Genomic DNA, 21,637 nt, shown 5'->3' with positions numbered 1-21,637 from the left:
GGTCCTAAAACAGGAGGGGGCCGAGGCTGCACTAAGCAATTATAAGGAGTGCAATAAAAATTGTAAAAAAAGAAATTAGGCTGGCAAAGATCGAAGCTGAAAATCAAATCGCTAGGGATATCAAATCTAACCTAAAAAAGTTTTACAAGTACATCAACTCTAAAAAAAGAAAGGTTGACTGTATAGGACTCCTAAAGGATGAGGGGGGGGGGAACTCAATGGTGGATGACCAAGGTAAGGCAGAGTTATTAAATGCTTTCTTTGCTTCTGTCTTCACAAAGGAAACAGCACTGTTGCAAATTACAGAGGCAGAAGAGTCTCAATCTTCTAACTGTAATATTAAATACTTAATTCAGGAAGAAGTGACGGCAAAACTAAATAAATTAAAAATAGACAAGGCACCTGGCCCGGATGGCATGCATCCTCGGGTCCTAAGGGAATTAAGTTCAGTTATAGATAAACCCCTTTATCTTATCTTTTGTGACTCTCTTGCAACTGGCAGATTCCCAGTGGATTGGCGTACAGCCCACGTTTTCCCATTATTTAAGAAGGGCAAAAAATCAGATCCAGAAAATCATAGACCTGTAAGCTTATCATCAGTTCTATGCAAACTATTTGAGGGGTTACTAAGAGATACTATACATGACTTCATAGTAAAAAATAATCTTATTTCTCAGCATCAACATGGGTTTACTAAACACAGGTCCTGTTTGACTAACATGCTCAGCTTTTATGAGGTAGTGAATGCTAATATGGATATTGGGAATGCTGTAGATGTGACATACTTGGTCTTTGCAAAGGCCTTCGACACTGTTCCCCACAGAAGTCTGGTGCAAAAGTTGAGGATGCAAGGACTGGGGAAGAGTCTGTGTGCATGGATAGGGAACTGGCTAATGGACAGAAAACAAAGAGTTGTGGTCAATTATTATTATTATTATTATTATTATTATTTATATAGCGCCGACATATTACGCAGCGCTGTACAGTGTATATATATATATATTTATATATGGATCGTACTCAAAATGGGAGACTGTTAGTAGTGGGGTCTCACAGGGGTCTGTACTGGGTCCAGTGCTCTTCAATTTTTTATTAATGACCTAGTAGATGCAGTAGTGGGGAATGTTGCTATTTTTGCAGATGATACAAAATTGTGCAGAATCATCAACTCTCAGGAAGATAGTGTCATATTGCAACAGGATCTGGATAGGATGGCTATATGGGCACATACGAGGCAGATGAAATTCAATGTTGAAAAATGTAAAGTCATGCATTTTGGTCGTACCAATGGTCTAGCACCATACAAAATAAATGGGATACAGTTGGGGACATCAAACTTGGAGAAGGACTTAGGAGTACTCATCGACAACAAGTTAAATAATCGTACTCAATGCCAAGCTGCTGCAGCTAAAGCTAACAAAATTTTGGGATGCATTAAAAGGGAAATAAAAACTCGAGATGCTAGCATAATATTGCCCCTGTTTAACTCTCTAGTAAGGCCACATCTGGAATATGGAATTCAGTTCTGGGTACCACATTACAAAAAAAGATATTGCAGTTTTAGAGCAGGTGCAGAGACGAGCAACAAAATTGAAACGTGGGAATGGAAGGTCTCTCTTACCAAGAAAGGTTAGATAAACTGGGTTTATTTAGTCTAGAGAAAAGACGCCTTAGAGGAGATCTAATTAACATGTATAAATACATCAGAGGGCAATATAATAGCTTGGCGGATGAGCTTTTTGTCCCCAGGCCTTCTCAAAGGACTAGAAGACATGATCTGCGCATGGAGGAAAAACGTTTTAGCCATTTATTTAGGAAAGGGTTCTTTACAGTAAGAGTGATTAAGATGTGGAATGCATTGCCACAGGAAGTCGTTATGGCAAACTCTATATCTGCATTTAAAGGGGGCTTAGATGATTTCCTTGCGTTGAAAGACATCCATGGCTACAATTACTAGGTAATGCCTAATGATGTTGATCCAGGGATTTTATCTGATTGCCATCTGGAGTCGGGAAGGAATTTTTCCCTTTTGGGGCTAATTGGACCATGCCTTGTAAGGTTTTTTTCACCTTCCTCTGGATCAACAGGGATATATGAGGGAGCAGGCTGGAGTTGTACTTTGTACTGGTTGAACTCGATGGACGTATGTCTTTTTTGAACCAAAATAACTATGTAACTATATAACCCATGCATGCCATTCCTCTGCACTGTGCTCCGTATGGTGTCCCCTGAAATGGTCACTCCAGTTTGTCTTTCTACTGCTTTAGCTAACTGCAGTGAACTTGCATGGTGATTTTCTTCAACCCTTCTCATCAGAAGACGCTCCTGTCATGATGTTAACGTCTGTGGACAGCCTGGACGTCTCTGTAAGATAGTTGCACTTCCTTCTTTCTTACATTTTTGGATCACTTTTGCTACATTATTTTGACTGATGTAAAGCTTTGCTGATCTTGTAGCCCTCACCTTTTTTTGTGTAAAGTAATGATTTCCTTTCTCTGATTTTTTGACATTTCTTTTCCATGTGGAGCCATTGCTGACAGCATGAAATGGGAAGGGCTTTTCTTTGTTAAGTAATGCCCTTTTTTAGTCACCTGTCTGCTGGACACCTCTTCAATTAATCATTAGACTCACCTTTGGTGGAATGCCTGTTAAGTAGAATTTTGTAGTCTTAAGTGTGGTTTTTTTCCTAAGACTATAATTGGGGTGTACTCATTTATGCAACACGGGCTTGAATGAATTTGTTAGGAAAATCACTTTTCGTGTGTGCAAATTTACAAATCCTATTTGCAATCAATGGCCCACAGTTGTGGGAGTATTTTGTAGTGCAGTATTTCATGTTTTCTCCTAGAAATTTTTCTCCTAGAATTTTTCAAGTTTTCTCCTAGAAGATAATTTTCATCTGCTGCTGATTAAAATAACTTTTCAGCACACTGCAATTGAAAAAGGACCAAACAGTGGTGAAAAAGTATTGTCATATGATGTTGAGTATTTTCTTGCTTGCTAGTGGCATCCCCTATGGTCTGTGTAGGATGAGCACAGTTGTTTTCTATGTTGAAAGCATTGCAGATTGGTTGGCATGGGTGCGCTCTGAGTCTTCTGATTTACTGTATTTTTTGGACTATAAGACTCAAAAGTGGGGGGGGGGAAGTCGCTGCATCTTATAGTCCAAATGCAGGGAGTTCCTGACTTTTGAATGTCTGCCAATATGAACGTCCAACCCGCTGCAATGTCAGGGACTCCCTGTACTGTGCCCATGCAGAGTAGGACACATGGGGACAAACAGAGGACACGGGGACACAAACGGGCATAGAGGAGGACACAAGGAAGACAGAGGCAGACACATGGGGGACATAGGAGGACACAAGGGGGACAGAGGAGGACACAGGGAGACACAAGGGGTACAAGGGGGCATGAGGTACAAAGGGGACATCATTCACAAGATGTCCCTTCACCAGGTTTAGTATACAGTATCTATTTTTTCCTGTTTTTTGTCCTCTAAACCTAGGTGCGCCTTATGGTCAGGAGCGTCTTATAGTCTGAAAAATATGGTATATATGATATGTTATACATGTTCCAAGCTAGTGATTTTAAAATAGTTACAGGCAGTACCAATGAGAAGTACAGAAAAGCAGATTTTTATTTATTTTTGTGAAATTGAAATGCATTGCAGTTAGAGGGGGAATCAGACCCCCACCTTCCAAAATTAAAGAACAAACTGGACACCTAGCACCATCTGGCTCTCCAAAACCCTTTATGCCTCCTTTACCAAGTCCCAGGACACTAACAATACCCTTGCTTATTTTCAAAGCCAGCATCACACTATATGAGCTATTAATTTGGGGATAATTTTTCCCTATGATTCATGGTAGATGTTCAGTACATTTACTAATACTGCAATTAAGGCCAATTATGGTAATGTGTAATTCCAAGAGTGAAGCGCTTTCATCATGTGATAAATTTGCTGCACCATCATTTCTGTTCAAAGACTGTGGGGAGGAATTAGCGATGTGCAATGACGTGCAGTGAAGTGAGATTTCATTGTGATTATATTAGACATCCAGTTAGCGGAACAGGTGGACAGCAAGGATTGGTCTGAATATGCTCATCATGCTGATCATGCAATGCTCATCTTAGCTGCTAGCAATAAAACTCAGCATTGTGAAAATTTTGGAAATAGTTATGTTGTTCATTGAGCTACTGTTAATTCATACTTATTAAAGGGGGTATACTCATTTATGCTGAGCACTGTATTACAGCCAAAGTCAGAAGTCAGACAAAGTGGGAACTGGCAGGGCATTTCTTGTAACATCACCAGGAAAGGCCAACACTAACCGGCCAATCTGCAAAATTGCTTTCCTGCCAGTGCACTATTTCCTTGGTGTAATATCACTTTCTTGGACATGACAGAATCAATGGAGAGGTGAGAAGGTTAGTGTAAGGCAAAGGAGAGCAGAGATGGCCCGAATGGTTCGCCGGCTAACTTATGGGGGTTCGTGATCGTGGAGAACCGCGAACTTTACCGGAAGTTCGATTCGCCCCATAGTGCATCATGAGGGTCAACTTTGACTCTCTATATCACAGTCAGCAGGCACATTGTAGCTAATCAGGCTACACTCCCTCCTGGAGGCCCTCCCCCCTTATAAAAGGCAGGCAGTGTCAGGATTTTCCCTCACTCGTGTGCCTGCAGTAATTAGAGAAGGGAAAGCTGCTGCAGACTCTCAAAAGGAAAGATTAGTTAGGCTCTTGTAGGCTTCTTAGCTTGCTCCTTGCTGATTCTTATTGCTAAAAAAGCACCCCTCAACAGCTCTTTTGAGAGCTAATCTTGTTCTTGTAAACTATTTTTTTTTAGCTTGTGTCCCACTGACACTTGTGTTGCATAGACAGCCTTGGTAATTCCTACTGTGTGTGCCACTGCCAGGCCCAGCACATTCAATGACTACCTGTGTGTGTGCCAGGTGCACATTGTAATACTCATCACTGCATATACCTACCTACCTGTTGTTCACTGTGCACCCACCCACCTACGTGAGCGCACGCAGTGTCACTGTGCCTGTCCGGTACCTGTCTGTGTGTGACAGGTGCACATTGTAATACCCACTGCATATACCTACCTGTTGTTCACTGTGCACCCACCCACCTACGTGAGCGCATGCAGTGTCACTGTGCCTGTCCGGTACCTGTCTGTGTGTGATAGGTGCACATTGTAATACCCACTGCATATACCTACCTGTTGTTCACTGTGCACCCACCTACCTACATGAGCGCACGCAGTGTGATATACCACTCCATGCATACCTGTTAACTGCACCTGTGTGACTGCACATTGTATTAGTCAAGTCAGTGCATACCTTTCACTTCATCCCCCCCCCCCCCGATATGGACAAAACGGACAAAACAGGTGGAGGCAGAGGTAGAGGCAGACCCAGAGGAAGGCCACCCGGCAGGTCAGTGCAAGGTTGTGTTGATGTGATTTCATGTGGCCCTGGCCCAAAGTACAGTGCTCAGCCCTACCAGGGGGCTCAGCGGTTTGGAAATGTTTTAGTGTGTCGTCCGAAGATCAGAGCAATGCCATCTGTTCTCACTGCCTCCAAAAATTGAGCCATGGAAAGACCAAAACCCACGTAGGGACAACTGCCTTACGAAGGCACCTGCAGAAAAGGCACAAACTGCAATGGGAAGAGCACTTGAGCAAAAGCAGCACACAAAAGCAAAGCCACCCTCCTTCTCCTCTTCCTCCTTCAGGTGCAGCATCTTCAACCACTTTCTCCCTTGCACCTTCACAGCCACCCTCCTCCACTGCGCCTCTGCCCCTGAGCGGTTCCTGCTCCTCTGCCCACAGCAGCCAGGTGTCCGTGAAGGAAATCTTTGAGCGGAAGTAGCCAATTTCTGCCAGTCATCCCCTTGCCCGGCGTCTGACAGCTGGCTTGGCGGAACTGTTAGCTCGCCAGCTGTTACCATACCAGCTGGTGGACTCTGAGGCCTTCCGTAAATTTGTGGCCATTGGGACACCGCAGTGAAGATACAAGGCCGCAATTATTTCTCTAAAAAGGCGATACCCAAACTGTACAGTGAAGTTGAGAAGCAAGTGGTGTCATCTCTGGCACACAGCGTTGGGTCAAAGGTCCACCTGACCACGGATGCCTCATCTGCCAAGCACGGGCAGGGCAGGTACATTACTTACAACTTGGTGACCAATGGCAAGCAGTGAGTATGTGGCTGTGCAGCGGACCAACTTGTGACACCTCCACGGCCTGCAGGCAGGCCTCCTGCCACCTCCTCTCCTTCTCCTCCTACTCCCCCTGCTACATCCTCTTTGCTATTGTCCTCCTCCTTGGCTGAGTGGCAGTTCAACTCTACTGGTGCTGCTATCTCCTCTCCAGCTACACAGCCCCATCTCCCCAGGGCCTATGCTGCATGCCAGGTACAACGGTGTCACGCCATCTTAGACATGTCTTGCCTCAAAGCGGAGAGTCACACTGGAGCAGCTCTTCTGGCTGCTCTTAACAAACAGGTGGATCAGTGGCTGACCCCGCACCAGCTGGAGATCGGCAACGTGGTGTGTGACAACGGCAGCAATCTAATTTCCGCTTTGAATTTGGGAAAGCTGACACATGTACCCTGTATGGCACATGTGGTGAATCTAGTCATTCAAAGATTTGTGTCAAAGTACCCAGGCTTAGAGTACATCCTGAAGCAGTCCAGGAAGTTTTGTGGGCATTTCCGGTGGTCTTACACAGCCATGGTACGCTTTGCGGACATTCAGCGGAAAAACAACTTGCTGGTGAGACGCTTGATATGTGATAGCCTGACTCGCTGGAATTCGACCCTGGTCCTGTTCTCTTGCCTGCTAGAACAGGAGAAAGCCGTCACCCAGTACCTGTACAATTACAGTAAAAGGACACAATCTGGGGAGATGGGGATGTTCTGGCCCAACACTGATGCAAAATGCATGCAGGCTCATGCGGCCGTTTGAGGAGGTGACCAACCTGGTGAGTCACAGTGAAGGCACCATCAGCGACTTGATCAGGGATGGTCGTAGTCAGCCAACTTCGCTACGCTGGAAATACGCATAGTTTTATGCAATTACGCTTCGCCAAACTACGGCTTCGAAATCAAATATTTGCTTTGTATGCATTTCGTAGACTACGCGTTAAAATACGCAAGTTGTATGCGGATGCTTATGCCCGAATGCAGAAAATTTTCGCATTAATTCCTTTTTAAATGCTTATACAGTGAACTCTTCTATGCGTACATTCCCCTTTCCAATGCGTAAATTTGTAAGCATACAATCGCACGCAGAAAATTAGATGCTAGTAACGCATTTATAGTTCACTATGCAATACACATGTTAACTACACATAGTGGGCGTAAGATACACATAGTGGTACTTCGCTACGCATAAATTCGTAAGCGTAGTTTTGAAACTTCACCTACGAACTACGATGCGTAGATGCGAACTGCGATGCGTAAATTCGCGCTGGCAAAGTTCCTGCTCATCCCTGGACTTGATCCCGTACGCTTACTTCCTGGAGTGTGCCGTGTGTAGAGTGGTGGATCAAGCTGTGGGGGAGCGTGAACAGGAACAGTTACGGGAGGAACAGTTATAGGAGCAATTTTCATCAGAACCAGAGGTTTCCTCACCACCTGCAGCAGCACAGAGAGGGGAGGAGGAGGAAGAGTCGTGTGGGGAAGAGTAGTCAGACTCGGATGATGAGGAAGGTGTTTCTTTGGAGGAGGAGGAGGAGGCTGCAGCAGAAGAACAACCGCAGCAGGCATCGCAGGGGGCTTGTGCTGCTCGACGTTCCTGTGGTATTGTTCGTGGCTGGGGGGAGGAGGAGGACTTACTTGACGTCACTGAGGAAGAGCAAGAGGAGATGGATAGTACGTCTGGATCCAACTTTGTGCAGATGGCGTCTTTCATGCTGTCCAGCCTGTGGAGGAACCCCCGTATAAAAAAACTCAAGGGGAAAGAGCTGTACTGGGTGGCCACGCTACTAGACCCTCAGTATAGGCACAAAGTGGCGGATATGTTACCAACTCACCAGAAGGCAGAAAGGATGCAGCACATGCAGAACAAGCTGGCAACTATGCTTTACAATGCGTTTAAGGGTGATGTCACAGCACAACGGAATAAAGGTACCACTGCCAGTAATCCTCCTCCCATGTCCACACAGGCAAGGACAGGACGCTCCAGCAATCTCATGGTGATGTCGGACATGCGGACATTCTTTAGTTCAAAGCCTCGCCATAGCCCTTCTGGATCCACCCTCCACCAACGCCTGAACCGGCAGGTAGCCGACTACCTGACCTTAATTGTGGATGTAGACACTGTGAGCAGCGATGAACCCTTGGACTACTGGGTGTGCAGGCTTGACCTGTGGCCAGAGCTGTCCCAATTTGCCATCCAACTTCTGTCTTGCCCTGCCTTAAGCGTCCTGTCTGAAAGGACCTTTGGCGCAGCTAGAGGCATTGTCACTGAGAAGAGAAGTCGCTTAAGTCACAAAAGTGTTCAGTACCTCACCTTTATCAAAATGAATGAGGCATGGATCCCGGAGGGCTACTGCCCGCCCAAAGACTAAGTGCCCTTCATGATCATTACCTTGCCACGGTGAAGGGGCTTGCGTATTACAATGAAGCAATGACCGACGGTTATATGAGTGTCTCGGGGGGGGGGGGGGCACACCCAAGATAATAAGGTCGTTGTTTCATTGTGGACAGACCAAATTTGATCAGCTGGACAGTCACTGTTGTTCTATCATTGAGCTACCACAGCTCAATGATAGAACATATGGGCTTGAAAAACGCCATGGCCTGCACTCTGCCCATGGTGCGCACCAGTCCAGCACGGCCGTCACTACACAAACAGCTGTTTGAGGTGCGTTACACGGCGAGTTTGGTGTGTCAGTGTGAAGCAGTACTCTAATTACACTCTCTGATTGACGTATACACACGCAAGATGTTTTATAGCACTTTAGGCCTGCAATTTAGCATTTAATGTGATTTCTGCCCTTAAAACGCTGCTTTGCGTCAAATACAGATTTTCCCCCGGTACTTTTGGCGTCTATCCCGCTCCACCATGCCCCCCTCCAGGTGTTAGACCCCTTGAAACATCTTTTCCATCACTTTTGTGGCCAATGTTTCTAGTTTTCAAAGTTTGCCTTCCCATTGAAGTGTATTGCGGTTCGCGAAAGTTCGCGCGAATGGAACGTTTGGCGAAGGTTCGCAAATCCGGTTTGCGAACCTAAAATCAGAGGTTCGGGCCATCTCTAAAGGAGAGGAGCAGGTTAATGGTAGGCAAAGAAGAGGATAGGTTAATGTGAAGCACAGGACAGGGGCAGTTAATTTTAAGCAGAGGAGAGGGGAGGTTAGTGTTAAGCACAGGATAGTGTATAAAAGGCACTAGGCATGCGTCTTCTGGTCGCACATTCAGAAGCAAATCCTTTTTTTGTCACCTCACGATCCAAGGTACACTGTATTCTTTTACATGTAACCTTGTCCTCATCTCTTGAACACTTCCCACTTTGGCCAGCCAATTTGGAAATTGTCCACTTTTCTGGCTTTGGCAATAACATATACGTATATTATGTGCAAATAAATGTATACATATTTTTATACATAAGCATTCCTGTGCATTTGGAATATTATGTTCACCATGCACTAAATACATATGTACCTGAAGAAGTAGGTTTACATCTACAAAACACATTGCACTGTTTTACTGTGGAATAAATGGTATGGCTTTATGGCCTATGTCACGTTCCAGGAAAGCAACTAATTACACTTATTAAATGCCTAAAAATTATTTTATTTACTGGCTATCTCCACATTTTTTTCTGAACTGCAATTGTACATCATAACAATTTAGTTGTTTACTATGGCATTGGCAACTTTTATTGTTTCCATAAATAGGAAATTATCAGGAAAACTTGTAAAAATACCACAAAGACCTATGGTATTTGCCTGCATGTCGCGCTTGTTTAATATGTCTGTTAAGTTAGCAAAACCAGAAATATGTCATATTTTTTTCTACCTCGCAGGGACCAATCCAGATGATTCATGCCCAATTTTTAAAACGTTAATGACATTTTATATTTGTACCTGAGCTCTAAAATGCTGATGACATTTCCAGATGGGTATATTCGTCTCACAAAGTTGAAATCTCCAACATAGATGCTGCCATCAGGTCCAGTTGCCATGGCAATAGGAGCAAAGAGTTTATTGTTATGAATTGGTCCGTTACAAGTGGAGCAGGACAGGCTCCGCTGCTGGCCATTTCCCATCACTGTAGAGATCACAGGGGGTTGCTGAGGTATGAATATGTTTTCTCCATCTCCTTTGTACAGTATTCCTAAGAAAACAACATAAAAGCAAATTAACAAATGGATATTCTTTAAATGTGACAAGTTAAACATTTCAAGGCCTTGTTCACACTATACGTGCTGCCATGCACATTTTGGTATCACATAAGGGGCTTGATTCACTTAACCGTGATAACTCAAATCACGGCTGCGCTAATGTTTTTGCGTGCGTTTTTGCTTTTCTGCAAGCAATCGTGAATTTCTGCGCCGCTATCGCAAACTTTGGCAAGAAATAGTTCAGGATTGCGCATGAAAATTCGCGATTATGCGCGGAAACGTGCGCAAAAAACGCTAGCGCAGCCGTGATATGCGTTATCACGGTTTAGTGAATCAAGCCCATGGTGTGCAATAAGCAAAGCGCATTGCTGATCTCATTCACTGTAATGAATGGGATCAGCAGCGCAACACGCGCAAATGCAGATGGCATGCAATTGCATTGAACGTACGGCCATCTGCGTTGCCTAATGCGAATGAGGCTTTATAGGTTTAGCATGAAGGACCACTATCATGAAAAATGGTAACATTTAAAATACATGTGTACACATACTTATAAGAAGTACATTTCTCCCAGATTAAAGTGTGGTATGAATAAGTCTTTACAGTACACAGTAAAAATCTGACAGATCTGAAAGATTTTGGACTAGCCCATTTCCTATGTGGGATTTCTTTATGCTATAGAAAAGTGATCCCTGGAAAGGATCTATACATAGTTATCTGCCAACCTGCCTATTCTTTTTCACACTATTTTGTCAGTTGGACTGAGCAACTGCTGTTCAGTAAAAGCTTTTGAAAATAAAGAAAACTCTGAGAACTCCACATGAAGGGATGGACTAGTCTAAAACCTGTCAGATTTTTACTGCTTACTGTAAGTGGCAGGAACATAGGAGAAAAGTAATTTATAGTGCATTTTAATCTGGGAGACATGTACTTCTTGTATGCATGTATTATAAATGCTATTTGTTTTTGGAAGCCAATCTTAAAGAGGAACTGTCACGAAAATCTTAAAATTTAAAACACATACACACAAAATGAGCCATAAATTACTTTTCCCCTATGTTGCTGTCACTTACAGTAGATAGTAGAAATCTGACATTAACAACAGGTTTTGGGTTAGTCCATCTCTTCATGGAGGATTCTCAGCATGACCTTTACTCTTTATAAAGACATTCCCTGAAAAAGATTTATACAAAGATGCTCTCCAGCCTCCCTGCTCACTGCACACTTTTTAGCAGTTGGACGGAGCAACTGCCATTCACTAAGTGCTTTTAAAAATAAAGAAAACCCTGAGAACCCCCATGAGAAGATGGGCTAGTTCGAAATCTGTAATGTCAGATTTCTACTACTTACTGTAAGTGACAGCAACATAGGAGAAAAGTAATTTATGGCTCATTTTACTCTGGAAGAAATGGACTTCTTATTTTTATGCGCTTACAAGTATTTAAAATAGTTACATAGTTACATAGTTATTTAGTTATTTTGGTTGAAAAAAGACATACGTCCATCGAGTTCAACCAGTACAAAGTACAACTCCAGCCTGCTCCCTCACATATCCCTGTTGATCCAGAGGAAGGCGAAAAAACCCTTACAAGGCATGGTCCAATTAGCCCCAAAAGGGAAAAATTCCTTCCCGACTCCAGATGGCAATCAGATAAAATCCCTGGATCAACATCATTAGGCATTACCTAGTAATTGTAGCCGTGGATGTCTTTCAACGCAAGGAAAGCATCTAAGCCCCCTTTAAATGCAGGTATAGAGTTTGCCATAACCAATGCAATGCATTCCACATCTTAATCACTCTTACTGTAAAGAACCCTTTCCTAAATAAATGGCTAAAACGTTTTTCCTCCATGCACAGATCATGTCTTCTAGTCCTTTGAGAAGGCCTAGGGACAAAAAGCTCATCTGCCAAGCTATTATATTGCCCTCTGATGTATCGTCTCTGCACCTGCTCTAAAACTGCAATATCTTTTTTGTAATGTGGTGCCCAGAACTGAATTCCATATTCCAGATGTGGCCTTACTAGAGAGTTAAACAGGGGCAATATTATGCTAGCATCTCAAGTTTTTATTTCCCTTTTAATGCAGCCCACAATTTTGTTAGCTTTAGCTGCAGTGGCTTGGCATTGAGTACGATTATTTAACTTGTTGTCGATGAGTACTCCTAAGTCCTTCTGCAAGTTTGATATCCCCAACTGTATCCCATTTATTTTGTATGGTGCTAGACCATTGGTACGACCAAAATGCATGACTTTACATTTTTCAACATTGAATTTCATCTGCCATTTATGTGCCCATATAGCCATCCTATCCAGATCCTGTTGCAATATGACACTATCTTCCTGGGAGTTGATGATTCTGCACAATTTTGTATCATCTGCAACAATAGCAACATTCCTCACTACTGCATCTACTAGGTCATTAATATTATTATGATTATATTAATATATGTTATGATTTTTGCAACAGAGGTCCTTTAAAGATGAACTCCAGTGAAAATAAAGTAATGAACAAAAGTGCTTAATTTTTACAATAATTATGTATAAATTATTTAGTCAGTTTTTTTTTCATTGTAAAATCTTTCCTCTCCCCAATCTACATTCTGACATTTATCACATGGTGACATTTTTTCTGCTGGCAGGTGATGTCACTGGAAGGAGATGCTGCTTGCATTTTTAGCAGTTCGAAACAGCTGTTATTTCCCACAATGCAACAAGGCTCCCACAGTGTGATGTCAGCACTGTGGTCCTGACATCACACTGTGGGAGGAGTTTCAACATAATATCAGCCCTACAGAGCCCCCTGATTGACCGTTTGAGAAAAGGTAAAGCTTTCTCGTGGGAAAGGGGGTATCAGCTACTGATTTAATACTTGGTCATGTTTTCTCTTTAAGGTGCCCATTAAATGTACATTTTTTTTCATAAGATGCAATCGTTTGACACACTTTTTATGATCGAATTTTACAGGAAATTGCTAATGTTGGGCGAACACCTAGATGTTCAGGTTCGCGAACGTTCGCCGAACATCGCCGCGATGTTCGGGTGTTCGCGCTGAACTCCGAACATAATGGAAGTCAATGGGGACCCGAACTTTCGTGCTTTGTAAAGCTTCCTTACATGCTACATACCCCAAATTTGCAGGGTATGTGCACCTTGGGAGTAAGTACAAGAGGAAAAAAAATATTTGAAAAAGAGCTTATAGTTTTTGAGAAAATTGATTGTAAAGTTTCAAAGGAAAAACTGTCTTTTAAATGTGGAAAATGTCATGTTTCTTTGCACAGGTAACATGCTTTTTGTTGCCCAGCAAGTCATAAATGTAATACAGAGAAGAGGTTCCAGGAAAAGGGACCGGTAACGCTAACCCAGCACAAGCAGCAGAACACGTGATGGAACAGGAGGAGGCGCAGGAGGAGAAGGCCACGCTTTTTGAGACACAACATCCCAGGCCTTGCATGAGGACAAATAGCGTGCGGATATAGCAATGCTTTTTGCCGCCATGCAGTCATAAATGTAATAAAGATGAGAGGTTCAATAAACAGGGACCGGAAACGCTAACCCAGCAGCAGCAGCAGCAGCACACGTGATGGAACAGGAGGAGGCGCAGGAGGAGAAGGCCACGCTTTTTGAGACACAGCATCCCAGGCCTTGCATGAGGACAAATAGCGTGCAGATATAGCAATGCTTTTTTCCGCCATGCAGTCATAAATGTAATAAAGATGAGAGGTTCAATAAACAGGGACCGGAAACGCTAACCCAGCAGCAGCAGCACACGTGATGTAACAGGAGGAGGCGCAGGAGGAGAAGGCCACGCTTTTTGAGACACAACATCCCAGGCCTTGCATGAGGACAAATAGCGTGCGGATATAGCAATGCTTTTTTCCGCCATGCAGTCATAAATGTAATAAAGATGAGAGGTTCAATAAACAGGGACCGGAAACGCTAACCCAGCAGCAGCAGCAGCAGCACACGTGATGGAACAGGAGGAGGCGCAGGAGGAGAAGGCCACGCTTTTTGAGACACAACATCCCAGGCCTTGCATGAGGACAAATAGCGTGCGGATATAGCAATGCTTTTTGCCGCCATGCAGTCATAAATGTAATACAGATGAGAGGTTCAATAAACAGGGACCGGAAACACTAACCCATCACAGATGGTCATTGTTCAGGTTACTTGGTTGGGGTCCAGGAGTGTTGCGTAGTCGTTTCCAATCCAGGATTGATTCATTTTAATTTGAGTCAGACGGTCTGCATTTTCTGTGGAGAGGCGGATACGCCGATCTGTGATGATGCCTCCGGCAGCACTGAAACAGCGTTCCGACATAACGCTGGCTGCCGGGCAAGCCAGCACCTCTATTGCGTACATTGCCAGTTCGTGCCAGGTGTCTAGCTTCGATACCCAATAGTTGAAGGGTGCAGATGGATTGTTCAACACAGCTACGCCATCTGACATGTAGTCCTTGACCATCTTCTCCAGGCGATCGGTGTTGGAGGTGGATCTGCATGCTTGCTGTTCTGTGGGCTGCTGCTGCATGGGTGTCATAAAATTTTCCCACTCCAAGGACACTGCCGATACCATTCCCTTTTGGGCACTAGCTGCGGCTTGTGTTGTTTGCTGCCCTCCTGGTCGTCCTGGGTTTGCGGAAGTCAGTCTGTCGGCGTACAACTGGCTAGAGGAGGGGGAGGATGTCAATCTCCTCTCTAAAGTCTCCACAAGGGCCTGCTGGTATTCTTCCATTTTGACCTGTCTGACTCTTTCTTCAAGCAGTTTTGGAACATTGTGTTTGTACCGTGGATCCAGAAGGGTATAAACCCAGTAATTGGTGTTGTCCAGAATGCGCACAATGCGTGGGTCGCGTTCAATGCAGTCTACCATGAATTGAGCCATGTGTGCCAGAGTCCTGCCAGAATCCTCATCATCCTCTTGTGAGCGTTGTGATAGTTGTTGTGATAGTTGTTGTGATGCATCATAGTCGTCACCTTCTTCCTGGTCTGCTTCTGCTGACCATTCACGCTGAATTGTGGAAGTCCAACGTGCACCGTTCTGGCCCTCGTCAGTGGTGGCAGGAAATTCCTGCTCCAACTCCAGCTGTTCCTCCTCCTCTTCTTCGTCATAGCTGCTGGGGCCAGCGTTTCCTGATGCGGATGGCCTAATGTTGGTACCATCACGCTGATCGTTTTCTCCTTCAGATTCCCCCAGTTGCATCATGACAGCTGTTTCCTTGATTTTCAACATTGACCTCTTCAGTAAACACAGCAGTGGTATGGTAATGCTGACTGAAGAGTTGTCACTGCTCACAAGCAACGTGGATTGCTCAAAATTTTGGAGGACTTGGCAGAGGTCCAACATGTTGGCCCAATCGGATCCACAGAAGCTTGGCAGCTGTCCGGATGCGCCTCTGTACTGCGCCGTCATGCACTGGACCACTGCACTCTTCTGCTCGCAAAAGCGGGCTAGCATGTGCAGCGTAGAATTCCAGCGCGTAGGGACATCACACAGCAAGCGATGGTGGGGGAGATTGAAGCGCTCCTGCATCTTGACGAGTGCCCCCGAAGCAGTACTGGAATTTCTGCAATGTTTGGCCACTCGTCGCACCTTCAACAGAAGATCGGCCACGCCTGGGTATGTCCTCAGGAACCGCTGAACTACTGGGTTCGTCACGTGCGCCAGGCAAGGGATGTGTGTCAGCTTAGCCAACCTTAAAGCGCGAATGAGATTACTCCCATTATCACACACAACCATGCCCGGTTTCAGGTCCAGCGGTGCCAGCCACAAATCCGTCTGTTCCTTTATTCCCCTCCAAATTTCCTCCCCTGTGTGCTGCTTATCCCCAAGGCAGATCAGCTTCAGCAACGCTTGCTGACGCATGCCAACAGCTGTGCTGCACTGCTTCCACGATCCTACTGCTGCTGGGTTAGCGTTTCCGGATGAGGTACAGCTTTGAGATGCGTTGGAGGAGAAGGAGTCAGAGAGGTAGGTGCTGCTGTTGTTATCCAGTGGGAGGGACGGCAGTGCAGCTGTTTGCGGCGTGGGCAACACCCGCGCCGTAGCAGGTGAGGAATCGCTGCCAGGCTCCACAAGGTTCACTCAGTGCGTGGTAAGGGAGATGTATCGACCCTGGCCGAATGCACTCGCCCAGGTGTCAGTGGTGAGGTGAACCTTGCAGGCAACGGCATTCTTCAAGCTTCGGGTTATTTTGCTGACCACGTGCTCATACAACTCAGGCACTGCAGAGCGCGCAAAGTGGTAGCGGCTGGGAACCACGTAACGTGGGATGGCCACTGACATCATGCCCTTGAAGCTGTTTGTCTCCACCACTCGATATGGCAGCATTTCGCAGGCCAGAAGCTTGGCTATGCTGGCTGTTACTGCCATGGCCCGGGGGTCATTTGCTGGCAATTTCCTCTTGCGATCAAACATCTCCGAGACAGACAACTGAATCGTAGGGCTGCACACTGAAGGGCTGTTGGTTGTTGTGTTTGATGAACACTGGGAGACCTCAAGAGCACTACTCCGGAAAGTGACAGTGTCAGCGTCTGATGTTTGTGAATGTTGTGAACCACACAATGGCTGGGCTACTGCTGCTGCTGAGGCGGGTCTGGTGGTGAGTCTGGTGACCCCAAGGGAGGCAGTGTTGCTGGTACCCTGTCCTGCCGCGTTTGCCCACAGAGTGGGATGTTTGGATAGCATGTGGCAGCTCATGCTGGTGGTGGAGAGGTTGTTAATACTTTTCCCCCTGCTCAGGCGGGTCTTGCACACCTTGCAAATCGCCATAGTACCATCCTCAGTGCAGTCTTCAAAGAAAGCCCAGACTTTGGAGCACCTGCTTGCTGGCGATTTCTGTTTGCGCCTCTTTTGCCTCTCACTTGAACTTCCACGCTTGTGGTGCCTGAAATTGCGCGCCGCCTACCTTGTGGCACAAGGCGAACTCGTGCAGCAGTGGGTTCTTCAACAGACTCATCTGTGCTGCTGCTATGACGGCGATGTTCTCGTTCACAAACAAAATCTGGGTCTATGTCCACATTGTCCATACCCTCCTCTTCCATCTCCTGAAACTCGTCATATGTCATTGTGGGGGGCCGCCGCCGTGGAGTAGAGCTCCCCAGAACAACCTCTGCGCAGCTCACTCCAACGTCGTCTTCCAGATCTTGTCGGCCGACCTCCTGCAATTGCAACCCCTCCTGCCCAACTTGCACTGGGATTTGGGTTTCCGAGTCCTCCTCGGACTCGCCTTGTATTTCAGTGCGTGGTGCATTTCCCACAGTTAATGGTTGTGAATCCGGGCACAACATTTCTGGCTGTTCCTCCATTGACCTTTGAAAGGTGGAAGTTTGTTGGGCTGGGAATAGCTCCTGCGAATACCCCATTGTGTCCTGAGGTAATTCATCGGACTGGTTATCTGGCAGTTGTGTGCGTGGTGTCGCTGCCGGTTGTGTCAGCTTTGTGCCCACTGGCTCCTTGTAACTGGCTGAGGACTCGGACCTCGTGCGTGATGTGCTGGTGCTGCTTAACGCACTGCTGGACGCTTGAGAGGTCATCCAAGTAATTATCTGGTCCTGTTCTTTTGGATTTGTGAGGGTTGTTGTCCTGGACAACATGGGCGGTATTGAGTGGGTTTTCTTGGGTGCTCCCCTGTGGCCTGTACGTGAACCGTCAGGGGAAACACCTCTTCCCTTGCCCCTCCCTCTTTCACCGGATTTCTTCCTCATTTCACTTATCCTTAAAGTACACGCTGACTGGCAGCAGTACAGTGGCAGTACAGAAATGCTATACAGTGGTGGGTGAGCGGTGTACCACTATTCCCAGCAGCGACACAGAGCACAATGCTATACAGTGGCGGGTGAGCGGTGTACCACTATTCCCAGCAGCGACACAGAGCACAATGCTATACAGTGGCGGGTGAGCGGTGTACTACTGTTCCCAGCAAACACAGAGTGGCAGTAAACACAATGCTATATAGTGTGGCTGAGCAAGGTACACAGAGTGGCAGTAAACACAATGCTATATAGTGTGGCTGAGCGAGCGGTGTACTACTATTCCCAGCAGACACAAAGTGGCAGTAAACACAATGCTATATAGTGTGGCTGAGTGAGGTACACAGAGTGGCAGTAAACAGAATGCTATATAGTGTGGCTGAGCGAGCGGTGTACTACTATTCCCAGCAGACACAGAGTGGCAGTAAACAGAATGCTATATAGTGTGGCTGAGCGAGGTACACAGAGTGGCAGTAAACAGAATGCTATATAGTGTGGCTGAGCGAGCAGTGTACTACTATTCCCAGCAGACACAGAGTGGCAGTAAACAGAATGCTATATAGTGTGGCTGAGCGAGGTACACAGAGTGGCAGTAAACAGAATGCTATATAGTGTGGCTGAGCGAGCAGTGTACTACTATTCCCAGCAGACACAGAGTTGCAGTAAACAGAATGCTATATAGTGTGGCTGAGCGAGGTACACAGAGTGGCAGTAAACACAATGCTATATAGTGTGGCTGAGCGAGCGGTGTACTACTATTCCCAGCAGACACAGAGTGGCAGTAAACAGAATGCTATATAGTGTGGCTGAGCGAGGTACACAGAGTGGCAGTAAACAGAATGCTATATAGTGTGGCTGAGCGAGCGGTGTACTACTATTCCCAGCAGACACAGAGTGGCAGTAAACAGAATGCTATATAGTGTGGCTGAGCGAGGTACACAGAGTGGCAGTAAACAGAATGCTATATAGTGTGGCTGAGCGAGCAGTGTACTACTATTCCAATCCCAGCAGACACAGAGTGGCAGTAAACAGAATGCTATATAGTGTGGCTGAGCGAGGTACACAGAGTGGCAGTAAACAGAATGCTATATAGTGTGGCTGAGCGAGCAGTGTACTACTATTCCAATCCCAGCAGACACAGAGTGGCAGTAAACAGAATGCTATATAGTGTGGCTGAGCGAGCAGTGTACTACTATTCCCAGCAGACAAAGAACAGTAAGCAGAATGCTATATAGTGTGGCTGAGCGAGGTACACAGAGTGGCAGTAAACAGAATGCTATATAGTGTGGCTGAGCGAGCGGTGTACTACTATTCCGAGCAGACACAGAACAGTAAACAGAATGCTATATAGTGTGGCTGAGCGAGGTACACAGAGTGGCAGTAAACAGAATGCTATATAGTGTGGCTGAGCGAGCGGTGTACTACTATTCCCAGCAGCGACACAATGACTGGGGGGACCCTGGCTAGCGTGGCTGGAGCGCGAACTACCCTGCCTGCCTACCCAAAGCTAAACCCACAGACAAATGGCGGAGATATGACGTGGTTCGGGTATTTATTTACCCGAACCACGTGACAGTTCGGCCAATCAGAGCGCGTTCGGGTCCGAACCACGTGACCCGTTCGGCCAATCACAGCGCTAGCCGAACGTTCGGGGAACGTTCGGGCATGCGCTCTTAGTTCGGCCATGTGGCCGAACGGTTTGGCCGAACACCATCAGGTGTTCGGCCGAACTCGAACATCACCCGAACAGGGTGATGTTCTGCAGAACCCGAACAGTGGCGAACACTGTTCGCCCAACACTAGAAATTGCACAGTGCATGGTGAAAATTGATTTAAAACAATTCTTTGGTCAATTGGAACAGAACATTTAATTGATTTGAAAGTTGGATTTTACGATCGTATCTGAAGAGACAAAATGCCCTGGTTGATCTATTTATGGAGATAATTGATCTTTACTTTCTGATTACTTACAATCGTTAAAAGTGTGTCCAAAGATCACATTTGATGAAAAAATTGTAGCGTCAATGGGACACCTTTAAAGAGAACCCGAGGTTGCATATTGTAATCCTAATAGGACCCAGAGGCATGTCATGCACACAATGACACTCATCTGGGTCATTGTATCGCCGCTGCCAGCCCCCCCCCCCCCTCCCGGCTTTGCTGTCACCCCTTAAAAGATCACCAGGCTAGCCACAATCTGCTTGTCGCTAGCCTGCTTTATTTATGGCGGCAGTGAGGAGCAGGCTGATTGACAACCTCACATAAATAAAGCAGGCTAGCAACAAGCAGATTGTGGCTAGCCTGGCGATCTTCTAAGGGGGACAGCAGAGCGGGGGGGGGGGGCGGCTACGATTACCCAGAGGCATGTAATTGTGCACACAACATGCCTCTGGGTCCTATTAGGATTACAATATGCCACCTCGGGTTCTCTTTAAGGTGACACAACTGATACAATCTTGATTGTACACTATAACCAAGTCTCTGTAGTAGAAGAGCAAACTGAGTGACTGTACTTTGCACAGATACTTTATAGATAGTCCCTCATATTACATAGCAGTGATAAGATCATTAGTGACCCCCTTTAGAGCTGCTGTTTATTGGGAGCTCTTCATGGAAAGATTCTTTCAAGTTCTCATTGGAGTTTAAGTGTAATGGTGCCCACACATGGTTTAATTTTTTCAACCAATCTTACTATTTCTATGTAATATAAGGGAACTGCCTAAATTATCATTTCAGTATATTCACTTAATTTACCCTTATACTACATAGAAATGGTAAGATTGGATGAAAAAATTGTACCATGTATGGGAACCATTAAGTGTCCTATACTCTAACTGAAAATCTTAACTGTGATTAAACTTCATATTTATTGTTGTACATCTGTAAATAATCAAATTCCCAAATCTGCCAAACCATTTTTGTTTTTGCATTTGCAAGAATTCAATAAAAATAATGGTTCTGATATGTTTATTCAGTTGGAGGAAATGTCTCAGATGGTGCCCACGTGACGTGAGCATTCGCCAAGCGGATACAAATGATGGGAATTGTCTACAACCGGCATTACTGGCAATCACAAATAGCAGTATTTCAAAATAGACTTGGCATGTTTTGTCCGGCGCATTTGTCAGGTTTTTTTTTTCTCTTTGCCTAGAGAAAATCTTGGCAAGTTTTTAAAATTTAACAGTATAAACATCTTCGGGCATGAACTACATTAAAAGTAAACAATTAGCTTCAGAAACATGTCCAGGTCCAGAGGCAAAGGAAGGGATCAGTTTCCATAGCTTATCATCTTTCAACAAATACGCTGCAAAATTATCTCCAAAGCAAGTATGTAATCTGAAGCTCAGCATATAAAGGGAAATAGGCAAGTGACACTGCCTTGAGGATTGCCTGGTACATTGGGGTGAGCAGGCAAGTTTGGAAAGTTCAATATTGTGGGGAATTGACCCATTTCTGCATACCTAACCTTTTCAGAGAATTGCTACGTATTTACCTTTCACATTGTCGCCAGCAGGTTTGGAGGTGAAATTGCA

General features: G+C 45.4%; 1 protein-coding gene across 9 annotated transcripts in view; it reads right to left on the bottom strand.

Annotated features, from left to right (window-relative positions):
- TENM1 (teneurin transmembrane protein 1) overlaps positions 1 to 21,637 on the bottom strand; it is a 1,180,670-nt gene that overhangs the window by 227,733 nt on the left and 931,300 nt on the right. For all 9 annotated transcript variants that reach the window (XM_068251163.1, XM_068251165.1, XM_068251162.1 and 6 more), the window contains one exon: positions 10,099 to 10,348. In XM_068251163.1, coding sequence (XP_068107264.1) covers positions 10,099 to 10,348 — 250 coding nt within the window. The remainder of the gene's footprint in view (positions 1 to 10,098; positions 10,349 to 21,637) is intronic.

The sequence above is a fragment of the Hyperolius riggenbachi genome, chromosome 8, assembly GCF_040937935.1.
Source record: "Hyperolius riggenbachi isolate aHypRig1 chromosome 8, aHypRig1.pri, whole genome shotgun sequence".
In the NCBI taxonomy this organism is placed as follows: Eukaryota; Metazoa; Chordata; class Amphibia; order Anura; family Hyperoliidae; genus Hyperolius; species Hyperolius riggenbachi.
This window is presented reverse-complemented; position numbering and strand designations above follow the sequence as displayed.